Source organism: Hyla sarda, chromosome 2 (assembly GCF_029499605.1).
Source record: "Hyla sarda isolate aHylSar1 chromosome 2, aHylSar1.hap1, whole genome shotgun sequence".
Classification (NCBI taxonomy): Eukaryota; Metazoa; Chordata; class Amphibia; order Anura; family Hylidae; genus Hyla; species Hyla sarda.
Genome location: NC_079190.1, coordinates 241856346 through 241868903, shown reverse-complemented (window position 1 = coordinate 241868903; position 12558 = coordinate 241856346). Strand labels below are relative to the sequence as shown.

Sequence of the window (12558 nt, the reverse complement as noted above, 5' to 3'; positions counted from 1 at the left end):
CAAGGGGTCTAGTTTCCAAAATGGTATGCCATGTGTTTTTTTTTTTTTGCTGTTCTGGCACCATAGGGGCTTCCTAAATGCGACATGCCCCCTAAAAACCATTTCAGAAAAACGTACTCTCCAAAATCCCCTTGTCGCTCCTTCGCTTCTGAGCCCTCTACTGCGCCCGCCAAACACTTTACATGGACATATGAGGTATGTGCTTACTCGAGAGAAATTGGGTTACACTTACAAGTATCCATTTTTTCCTTTTTACCCCTTGTAAAAATGCAAAAATTGGGTCCACAAGAACATGAGAGTGTAAAAAATGAAGATTTTGAATTTTCTCATTCACTTTGCTGCTTTTCCTGTGAAACACCTAAAGGGTTAAAACTAGGGATCGACCGATTATCGGTATAACTCGTCAATTTTATGATGCAATCAAAGTAGACATATTGTATATGTGAATCCAAAAAAAAAAATAAAAATATTTGGAATATCCATTTTCCTTACAAGCAGAGAGCTTCAAAGTTAGAAAAATGCTAAATTTTTTATTTTTTCATCAAATTTGGGGATTTTTCACAAAGAAAGGATGCAAGTTAACACAAAAAAATACCACTATGTTAAAGTAGAATATGTCACGGAAAAACAATCTCGGAATCAGAATGATAACTAAAAGCATTCCAGAGTTATTAATTTTTAAAGTGGCAGTGGTCAGATTTGCAAAAAAGGGCTTCGTCCTAGAGGTGAAAATGGGCTCCGTCCTTAAGGGGTTAAAGAAACTATATGGACTGGGTCTTCTGCTTATTCTGGAATGTCTTACAAAACAGTACAAGCTGCTGAAGGATATTCAGTGTTCTTTCAGTCACAGGAGCTCTCTGATGTCTCAGTCCATAGCTCCTATATATAGTGAAAAGATTTTAGCTGAGATTAATGTTCAGGAGAGCAGAGAAAGGAGCTACCACCGACTGTTCTCAGAAAGCTAGTCTGATAGAAAGAGCATTGAACGACGCTGCAGATAACCAACAGTCCAAAATGGTTGTTCAAAAAGAATACATAAAAGAAGTTTGCAATGGTGTCAATAGTTTTCAAATACATTTCTACACTGCTCAAAAAAAAAAAAAAAAAAAGGAACACTTAACCCCTTAACCTCCCTAGCGGTACGATTCCGTCTGGAAATTTGTACCAAAAGCGGTACAATTTTTTGCATTGAAATTCCACATCTCCCCCCGTCACATTCCCCCTCCCTTGTCACATTTCCCCCCCCCCATATCACATCCCCCCCCTGTCACATTCCCCCCCCTTGTTGCATTCTCCCCCCCCCCTGTCACATTCATCCCCCCTGTCACATTCTCCCCCCTTGTTACACTCTCCCCCCGTCACATTCATCCCCCCTGTCACATTCCCCCCTTGTTACATTCTCCCCCCCCCCCTTGTTACCTTCTCCCCTCTCCATGTTACATTCCACTCCCCCCCTGTCACATCCCCCCTATGTCACATTCCCCCCTATGTCACATTCCCCCCCCTTGTCACATTCCCCCCCCCCTTGTTACATTCCCCCCTATGTCACATTCCCCCCCCCCCTTGTCACATTCCCCCCCCCCTTGTTACATTCTCCCCTGTGTCACATTCCCCCCTTGTTACATTCTCCCCTGTGTCACATTCCCCCCCCCCCTTGTTACATTCTCCCCTGTGTCACATTCCCCCCTTGTTACATTCTCCCCTGTGTCACATTCCCCCCTTGTCATCTTGTCATCTTCTTGTCCTGCAGCAAATACACTGGGTTTGCCGGCAGATTTCAAACCTAGTGTATTTGCTGCAGAACAAGCCCTTTCCCCTTCAGCCAATCACAGGCTTTACACCACTGCGGCCTGTGATTGGCTGAAAAGTGAAAGGTCCTGTAAGATGAATAGAGCAGTGACCAGAGCGCACGGAGGGGAACGACATCTTCAGGGACCGGGACTAGGTGAGCAAAAGGTTTTTTTATTTTCTTCCTTCTTCCTTTTACACTTAGTTCAGGGTTTTCTACCAGGGGGCCTCCAGCTGTTGTGAAACTACTGCTCCCAGCATGCCCGGACAGCCTTTGGCTGTCCGGGCATGCTGAGAGTTGTAGTTTTGCAACATCTGGAGGCCCCCTGGTAGGGAAACACTGACTTTTAGTATATGTCTTTACCTGCTCTGGCCGGCCCCTGCAACGGGAGCCGACCCGAGCAGATAATCACATATTTTCCCGGGGGCTGCATCACTACATCGCAAAAAGCAAAAATCGCGATTTGATTGCTTTTGCGATATACTGTGCAGCCCGCACAGCAACTCTGCAATTCTACCCCGAGCGTGACTCGGGGTTACCGATTCTAGCAGCGAAAATTAACCCCGAGTCACGCTCGGGAATACCGTTAGGCTGGTTAAGGACCCAGCCCATTTTCACATTAAGGACCCGAGCATTTTTTGCACATCTGACCGTCACTTTAAGCATTAATAACTCTGCGATGCTTTTACTTATGAATTTGATTCAGAGGTGGTTTTTTGTGACATATTCTGCTTTAAGATAGTGGTACATTTTCGTCAATACTTTCTTGGTGAAAAATTCCCAAATTTCATGAAAAATTTGAAAATTTTGCATTTTTCTGACTTTGGAGCTCTCTGCTTGTAAGGAAAATAGACATACCAAATAAATTATATATTTTGATTCACATAAAAAAGAGGGACATTTATCAATGTTTGCTTTTGTATTCCTTTTTTTTAGTTATTTTTTTCTTACAATTTTTATTTTTGCTTATGTGCGACTTATCAACTGGTTTCAGCCTGTTGATAAATTTCTTTCACGTAAGCAATTTTTCTTTTTTTGCTTTGGTAGTAGCTTTTTCTGCTCCATGTCTGAGCTGGAGTAAATTTAGTAGGTTTTTTTCATGTGATGCGACTTTCACATTTGATAAATCTCCGACCACTGCAAGTCAGAAATCACTTTTTGCTTTGGTAGGCAAGATTTTTATTTTTTGCTTAGGACTCTGCTCAATCAAAAAGATTAAAAAAACAAAAACGTAAAGTTGACATGTTTTTACTTTTGGAAGACGCGCTGGGCTTGATGTCAGCCGGCCTCTTCGCCACTGCAAGTGCGCGCGCCACCGTCATTTCTTTCTGAAGTCACGTAATAGGCAGCCAATCGGAGGCGTTTAAGAAAGGCCTCCATTGGTGCTGGACTTCAAGTGATACATTCATATGGTTCTATGAAATTTTATATGATATTTTACATATATCTAAGTAGCTAAGTACCTAAGTTAAGAGGCTACCGCATGATATGTACACTGGCATGCTGTGGCCCCTTGATATAGTCCATTCAGGTGATATACACCCCGACGGTCTTTTTGATTGACTCCTGCGTCAATACCTCCCCGATGACCTCGCTGCAATAGGCGATAGATGTGCTTTAATATAGCACTTTTCATATGGTTGGATGTGCTTGTATTACACTGTAGCACTCCTTGCTTGGATATAGTTGATGGAGGAATATTGATTTCCTTTTTAGCAGTAATATTCTGGTTCAAAGACTATTGAGTACATGCACCAAACGGCACTATTTTTACTATATATATTATTTTATTGAGAAATTATTAAAAGTGATGTTTTAAGCTACCTCTATTCACTGGTGTAGGTCAGCTGGTGATAATTATTCATTTTACTTTTGGAAGACATCAGAGGGCTTCAAAGTTCAGCAGCAATTTTCTAATTTTTCACAACATTTTTTAAATCTGAATTTTTCAGGGACCAGTTCAGATTTGAAGTGGATTTGAGGGACCTTCATATTAGAAATAACCCATAAATTACCCCATTATAAAAACTGAATCCCTCAAAGTATTCAAAATTACATTCAGAAAGTTTGTTAACCCTTTAGGTGTTTCACAGGAATAGCAGCAAAGTGAAGGAGAAAATTCTAAATCTTCATTTTTTTACACTTGCATGTTCTTGTAGACCCAGTTTTTGAATTTTTACAAGGGGTAAAAAGGAGAAAGACTACAACCCCCCACAAAAAAAAAAAAAAAAAAATTGTAACCCCATTTCTCTTGAGTAAGGAAATACCTCATATGTGAACGTAAAGTGCTCTGTGGGTGCACTAGAGGGCTCAGAAGGGAAGGAGCAACAATGGGATTTTGGAGAGTGAATTTTGATGAAATGGTTTTTGGGGGGCATGTCACATTTACGAAGCCCCCATGATGCCAGAACAGCAAAAAAAAAAAAAAAATAAATGAATAAAATAAACACATGGCATACTATTTTGGTAACTACACCCCTCAAGGAATGTAACAAGGGGTACAGTGAGCCTTAACACCCCACAGGTGTTTGACGACTTTTCGTTAAAGTTGCATGAGCCAAAATTTCTTCAGGTGGTGACCACAGACCACTTCTCAGTTCCTATGCTTCCTGGCTGATGTTTTAGTCACTTTTGAATGCTGGCAGTGCCTTCACTCTAGTAGTAACATGAGACGGAGTCTACAACCCACATAAGTGGCTCAGGTAGTGCAGCTCATATCCAGGATGGCACATCAACGCGAGCTGTGGCAAGGAGGTTTGCTGTGTCTGTCAGCATAGTGTCCAGAGCATGGAGGCGCTACCAGGAGACAGGACAGTACATCAGGGTACGTGGAGGAGGCCATAGGAGGGCAACAACCCAGCAGCAGGACAGCTACCTCCACAAATGTGCATGTGTCCACTCAAATGGTCAGAAACAGACTCCATGAGGGTGGTATGAGGTCCAGATGTCCACAGGTGGGGGTTGTGCTTACAGCTTAACACCGTGCAGGACGTTTGGCATTTGCCAGAGAACACCAAGATTGGCAAATTCGCCACTGACACCTTGTGCTCTTCAAAGATAAGAGTACATGTGACAGAGTCTGGGGATGCCGTAGAGAACATTCTGCTGCCTGCAACATTCTTCAGCATGACCAGTTTGGCGGTGAGTCCATAATGGTGTGGGGTGGCATTTCTTTTTTGAGGGCGCGGGGGGGCAAAGCCCTCCATGTGCTTGCTAAAAGGTAGCCTGACTGCCATTAGGTACAGAGATGAGATCCTCAGACCCCCAGTGAGACCATATGCTGGTGCGGTTGGCCCTGGATTCCACCTAATGCAAGACAATGCGAGACCTCATGTGGCTGGAGTGTGTCAGCAGTTCCTGCAAAGGAAGGCATTGATGCTATGGACAAGCCCGCCCGTTGCACCACAGACTGTCCAGGAGTTGGCGGATGCTTTAGTCCAGGTCTGGGAGGACATCCCTCAGGAGACCATCCGCCACCTCATCAGGGGCATGCCCAAGCGTTGTAGAGAGGTCATACGGACACGTGGAGGCCACACACACTACTGAGCCTCATTTTGACTTGTTTTAAGGACATTACATCAAAGTTGGATCAGCCTGTAGTGTGGTTTTCCACTTTGATTTTGAGTGTGACTCCATATCCAGACCTCCATGGGTTGATAAATTTGATTTCCATTGATAAGTTTTGTGTGATTTTGCTGTCAGCACATTCAACTATGTAAAGATGAAGGTATTTCATGCAATTAGTTCATTTATTCAGATCTAAGATGTGTTATCTTAGTGTTCCCTTAATTTTTTTGAGCAGGGTACATTCAGATACTATGAAAGCCACTACTGTCAACAGCTTTTATACAACCTTTAGGGCTAGGAATTTTGAGAAGAGACTTCTAAGTACAAATGGTTCTGTCTCTCCCCTTCAATGATGCTGGCATGGGGCAGTGAGCGCAGGAGGGAGCGAATATAAATTCCATTAAAAGGTTAATTGCAGATAATAGTAAAAAGCAACTTACGGTTTTTGTGTTTCATAGCTCTTAAGACGACCCATCTCCCCAGTGTAGACCTTATTCATATTCTCATCTGTGTGCACCACAAGTTCATATTGACGAATACTAACAAAAAGAAGGAAAAAAAAAAAAACAGACATTTGGTTACATGTGGGGAGATTTTTCAAAACCTGTCCAGAGGAAAAAGTTGCCCAGTTGCCCATAGCAACCAATCAAATAGCTTTCATTTTGCAGAGGCCTTGTTAAAAATGAAAGAAGCGATTTGATTGGTTGATATGGACAACTCGGCAACTTTTTCTCTGGACAGGTTTTGATATATCTCCCCCATGGTGTACAACCATACATTATGACTTTATTATTCCTTGATACAACATTTCAGCTGGCTGTCCAGATATAGGTGCCAATTAGATTTATTAGAAGCAGTGTGTGTGAAATCTATTACCAAGACTTTTTTTTTTAAACACACGTAGAGCAAACATTAATTAGAGCCGAGAAGCTGTGTTATTTGCGATGTACCTAGGCTACAAAGTCACAAGAGATTAGACAAGCAAATAGCTCGGTAACCTACCTGGATTCTTCACCTGTTGCTTCTACACCAAAGTGTTCACAGACTGCAGGCCAAAACTGCTCACGCCATGTGATAAAGTCTTCCTCCAGACTATGGGACAAGAGAAGAGTTCAGCACCAACATTGGTAAGGAGTTATTTTAAGAATACAGAAATAAGCCACTCTTATTAAGTGTACCTGGCTCTTGTAAACAGGCAAAGCGCTCAGCCGAACACCGCTACTCATTAGCTTTAGGACTGGTGGGGGTCTCATCACCAGAAACCCAACCAATCAGACCTACTAATTTGCCTCTATGACATATCAGACACGTAGACTTTAATTTAGAAAAACCTATGGGGGCCACCAATCTTCCACTAAATCTCAGTTACAAGCAAATACCTTTAGAGCTATTCTAAAAAAAACAAACAAACAAAAAAAAAACACACAAAACATTGAAAGCTTCGTGTTCCAGAACTCTGACTGAAATATCAAATTCAATCTGAAATAGTTTTGAACTTTATGAAGCAATAGAGCCCCTTCAAGTTGACAACTGTTGCAGCCCAGCTCAAAGTTCCCCTCAATGGTGTCTTTTTTATTTATTTTTTTAACTTTTGTTTGAATAATAAATCCAGGGATAATCCCCCCGACAGATTACATGACTAGAGATACATAAAATAATAGTATAAGCCAGTGTTTCTCATGTGCGGTCATCAAGACCCTCCAAGGGCATGTTTTCAAGATTTCCTTAGTCTTTCACAGGTGATATAACGGTCATGAAGCTGGATTTACTGACCAGAATCATATTGCCTGAATCACCCCCAGTGTTGGGGACCGTACTTGAGAAACTACTGGTATAAGCAAAAGCAAAGACAACGCATGCATCATGTATTAGAATGAGGAGTATTAATTCACAAAGAAATAGACCTGAAAACTCCAAACACCCAACTGCTGTGTTCACCCCCTCCCAACCACCCTCAGCTTGTGGTCCAGCTAGGACAAGAAAGAAACAAAAAAAAAAACAAAAAAAAAAAACCCTTGAAATCCTCAACAGAATGGATATGCCATAGCTATCAGAAAGAACAAGGACAAATCAAAGTAATATTTAGGGAATATGAAAACATCCCAGAGAATCAGCCAGCTCTCTAGATAAAATATGAGCAAGAAACTTTAAGAGTCTATTCACACGTACAGTATTCTGCACAGATTTGATGCGCAGGATTTCAAGCTGTGTTCAGTCATTCAGTTTACATTCAAATCTGCGCATAATACTGTACGTCTGAATAGACCATAAAAGGCACCATTATTTACATAGTCTATGAGTTATATACAAATGCAGTTATAAAGGTGCTCAAGTTCTTGAAGAATGATTTGGCTGACTTCAGAAGTACGTATAAACCCCAACTGATCAAGCAATAAGTACTGTTTCATCTCTTAAAACAGCTCAGCTGGATGCATAGAGGACGACAGCCAATATGCCAGTAAACATTGTTTGGCACCTAGTATGAAAGGCATGTTTAAGCAAAGTGATAAGTGTCTCCATAAGGGGAATATGGAATACAATAAAAAGTGTGTCATCCAGTAATGCACCATGGAGTTTACATTGTATCAAAAAAGGAGACCCAGAAGGAGTTTAAGGGCAGGTCACCCACCCATGCAACAAGTCAGTCCAACACTGGATGCAGTTTAGACAAGCTTCTGGCAAGGGCATGGTGCATTTTCTTAAAGGGGTACTCTGGGGCAGAGTATTCCTGCTCCGTCCTGCCCGGGCTGTAAAAAAAAACAAATTAAAATAAACCATCTCTCACCTTCCTGGGTTCCCGTGGAGCGCCGCTACAGCTGATCGGTCCTCCGGTTCATCTTCTTCATACTTCCATGTGAACGAAGAGTCACATGGCGCTCAGCCTATTATGGGCCGAGGCTGAACATCGCGGCGGCTGGTACATGGAAGTATGAGGGAGATGGACCGGAGGGCCGATCAGCTGTAGCGGCGCTCCGCGGGAACCCAGGAGGGTGAGTGATCGTTTACTTTCATTTTTTTGCAACCCGGGCAGGACGGAGCAGGAATACTCTGCCCCAGAGTACTCCTTTAAGTTGGGTTTCCTGACATTTAATTTATCACTGCCTTATGTACCTTTGCCCTTTAAACTAGAGAAGCCTGATCTTATTAAACCTATTTTGGTCTCAAAATATATTTAAAAAGCAGAGATGCAAGAGCTTCAATGCCTCACTTCCTAACTTTCCAATACACGAAAGAGAGCGAATGAACCGCCCCTCCATGATGAAGTAAATAGGCAAAGGAGTTGGAAGAGCATTCCTTGGACAATTGTAGAAAGTGATCAAGACTATTAAATTTGTCACTCAATTTCGGCAGATGGGGTAACGCAGCAGAATGCAGCAGATGTTTTACAGTGAAAATCCCAGCCCATTTCCATATCTGGTATAATGCATTCTGATTCCCCTAAGGAAATTCAGGCAGATCTTTAGTAAACAGGCCACAGTGGCAGATCTTTAGTAAACAGGCCACAGTGGCAGATCTTTAGTAAACAAGCCACAGTGGCAGATCTTTAGTAAACAAGCCACAGTGGCAGATCTTTAGTAAACAAGCCACAGTGGCAGATCTTTAGTAAACAAGCCACAGTGGCAGATCTTTAGCGAACAAAAAAAAAATTCATTTCTAATCTACAGGATTTCTGTGATGCTATTGTTTTTTGTAAAAGTAAGCTACCTTTCACTGAATGCAGTTAAATAGTGCATCTAGTGTGAGGGAGGGCTGAAAGAGATCAGGGTAAACAAGACTGGTCTCAAGACTTTGGTTGGAATAGCAATTTGTTCCTTTTATTCAGTCCACTCCATGTTGCAGTAGACAAGCTAGGTTATAATGCCAAATCAACTCCACCGATATGCGTTGAGAGAATCAGTTAGCGCAATGCTATTCTGAGACATCTTCTGGCCCAAAAAAGTAAAGGCTGAGTTAAAAGGGTACTCCTCCCCTAGACATCTTGCTGCACGGAGATCGTGGGGGGTCCCAGAGAAAATATGCTCGCGATCAGACATCTTATCACCTATCATTTGGATAGGGAATAAGATGTCTAGGGAAAGAGTACCACTTTAAGTTAAGCAACTTCTGAATGCTTAAGCAGAATGGTGTAATTTGCATAAGGTAGAGATATTTTTATCGTTTTAAGAAGATGACAACTAGCTAGTATAGGTAGCCGTCCAGTTCCTCTGCATTTACTTTTATTATGCACACACATTAAGGGATATCCCACAATTAAAAGTTAACCCCCATCTATAAGATGGGGGATAACTAGCTGATCCATGTGGATCAGACTGCAATGACTCCTTCCCTACTAATCACAAGAATGGAGGTCACTTGTTCACAAAGTAAATAGAGCCCAGCAATGTTTGGAAGTCAGAGTGTAACTTGAGTGGTGGCCAAACAAGCAGCTTGCCACTCCAATAATTGGACCCCCACCGATCAGCTTTTTATCCCCTAACACGTGGAAAGGTGGTACCCCCTTTAGTAACACTTAAGTTGCTTCCATAGTTAAGTATTTGTGAATGTAAGGTACTCACTTCCCATCATCATCTCCCATTCCAAGTTCAAAGATTCTTTCAGCTCCAAGCTCTTCTAGTCTTTTGTCCACATATTTACCCATGGCATTAAAGTGCTCATATGTCTTATTTCCAAGGCCAAATACCTAAGCAAAAAGGAGAAACCAATGCAAAGTTCAGTGATAAAAAGAAAATGATTAAAGGATGTAACATGGATTTTGATTATTAATAGAACTCACTGCAAATTTTAGTCCAGAAAGATCAACATCAGTTTCCTGTAACCAATCATAGAAGTCTTGAGCATTGTCTGTAGGGTCCCCTTCACCGTACGTAGCCATGCAGAACACCGCAAGAGATTTTTCAATCTCTGTAAGACGACCAAGATCCGCCTGCAGGACAAAAATAAACATTTTAGTATCCAATATTGTACAAGCAGTATACAGATACTTAATATACTCATAAAACATCTGTTATTGAGCAACAATTGGGGCAATAAAAGAAAATCTGGAAAGCAGCTGTCAGAAATGTTCAGGGGATGAGTTCTGCTTCTTAAACATAATAGACAACTACACTATTCCTGGAATAATAAAACTGTCACAATACTAAAAATTGACACAATGTTACTCCCCAGCAACCTTAACTTACAGGATTCCCACAGCACACTAATAAAGCTCCCTGACCCAGCCCTGGTTAAAATTCAGCCATGAATGAAGAATGCTTGTGTCTAGCTTCCATTGTCTAGTGGCCTTCTTTAACATGAGAATAGGTTGCTATTGCAGCATTTTGGATTGTTTCTATAAAGGCTGTTTTTAATAATTCCTATTAGCCTCATGCATAGTCCTTTCAAGGAACTCTGTAACTGATTAAACAAAGGCGGTGGCACAGAATCCGGGGAGCCGGCACAAAAGACTGTCCAAAAACTCAAAAAACTAGACCACAAGACGTATGTGAAAACAGATGGAAAAGGAACGCATTTAAAGTGATAATACTTCACTCAAATATTAGAAAATTATCACTTGTAATACTTTGTACACTGAGAAAAGAATACACCCTCACATAACTTTTCATAACTTCATTATTAATATAGCACCAACATACAAGAACATTTTTTTTTTTTTTACAGAAAGCCAAAATTATCTATCGGTATGTTGAACCGTAATGCAATTTGCAAACCAAATTAAATCTCCTGCACAATTCCTACACCAAGAATGCATTGGGCTACATGTTATCAAAAAGAAGCAAACCAATTCCTTATAAATGTATTACAAGGTACAAGAATAAAAGAGCAAGGCTCACGTGATAGTAAGGATTTGGTTGCAGACACCTATAATACAGCATCTTTATAAGAAATTCTTGATGTGAAGAAACATATAAATACATAAATGGAAACAAATTAGAAATGATCCTTCATGTTCACAAGAGCTAAAATCTGCACTCTAAATGATGCCTCCACACTGAAAAACATGGTTTAAGAGAACTGCATGGATTCAGCGTGGTGCAGAATTTCTCAATAAAATCAAAAGATGTCTTTAAAGCAAACAACAAATGATTTTCACAATAAAACAGTCATGGATTTTAACCTTGTGGGCAAAGCCTTTGGGCTGTAAGAGCTATACAAGGTGGTTAAAATGGGTTTCCAGGATTTATAAATAGGTGATAAACAAGTGTCCAAAACTGGGAAGGTAAACCTGCAATTTCTACAGCCCAACCCTTGTTATTCTAAACTGTTTTCACACCAACTTTCTCAGGTCCTTGTTGACCACCGGTATAAGTTGATGTGATGTCCACATAAACATGTCACATAACACGTAACAGAATGGAACATTATAGCCATAGATCTTGACTAGATTCTGCAACAACATGTCAGGTCAAGACAAGTGGCAGTAGGAACAGTACATGATCATTAAGTATACTACACTGCTACAAAAAAAAAAAAAAAAAAAAAAAAGGAACACTAAGATAAGACATCCTAGATCTGAATGAATGAGCTAATCATATGAAATTTGTCTTTACATAGCTGAATGTGCTGACAACAAAATCAGACAAAAATGATCAATGGAAATCAAATTTATCAACCCATGGAGGTCTAGATATGGAGTCACACTCAAAATCAAAGTGGAAAGCCACACTACAGGCTGATCCAGCTTTTATGTTATGTCCTTAAAACAAGTCAAAATGAGGCTCAGTAGTGTGTGTGGCCTCCACATGCCCATATGACCTCCCTACAATGCCTGGGCATGCTTCTGATGAGATGGCAGATGGTCTCCTGAGGGATGTCCTCCCAGACCTGGACTAAAGCATCTGCCAACTCCTGGACAGTCTGTGGTGCAACGTGGCATTGGTGTGTGTGAGTGTGACATGATGTCCCAGATGTGCTCAATCGGATTCAGGTCTGGGGAACGGGCGGGCCAGTCCATAGCATCAATGCCATCCTCTTGCAGGAACTGCTGACACACTCCAGCCACATGAGGTCTAGCATTGTCTTGCATTAGGAGGAACCCAGGGCCAACCGCACCTGCATATGGTCTCACAAGGGGTCTGAGGCTACCTTTGGCAAGCACATTGAGGGCTGTGCTGCCCCCCCCCAAAGAAATGCCACCTCACACCATTACTGACCCACCACCAAACCAGTCATGCTGGAGGATGTTGCAGGCAGCAGAAGTTACT

At 41.5% G+C, this 12558-nt stretch overlaps 2 protein-coding genes across 7 annotated transcripts in view; one reads left to right on the top strand and one right to left on the bottom strand.

Moving 5' to 3' along the window:
- LOC130355913 (chymotrypsin A-like) overlaps positions 1-12558 on the top strand; it is a 211882-nt gene that overhangs the window by 37006 nt on the left and 162318 nt on the right. The gene's annotated exons all lie outside the window — the stretch shown is intronic.
- Positions 1-12558, bottom strand: part of LOC130355912 (NADPH--cytochrome P450 reductase) — a 77982-nt gene that overhangs the window by 17111 nt on the left and 48313 nt on the right. For all 3 annotated transcript variants that reach the window (XM_056556754.1, XM_056556753.1, XM_056556755.1), the window contains 4 exons: positions 10131-10280; positions 9913-10037; positions 6359-6448; positions 5797-5895 (listed from right to left, as the gene is read on the bottom strand). In XM_056556754.1, coding sequence (XP_056412729.1) covers positions 5797-5895; positions 6359-6448; positions 9913-10037; positions 10131-10280 — 464 coding nt within the window. The remainder of the gene's footprint in view (positions 1-5796; positions 5896-6358; positions 6449-9912; positions 10038-10130; positions 10281-12558) is intronic.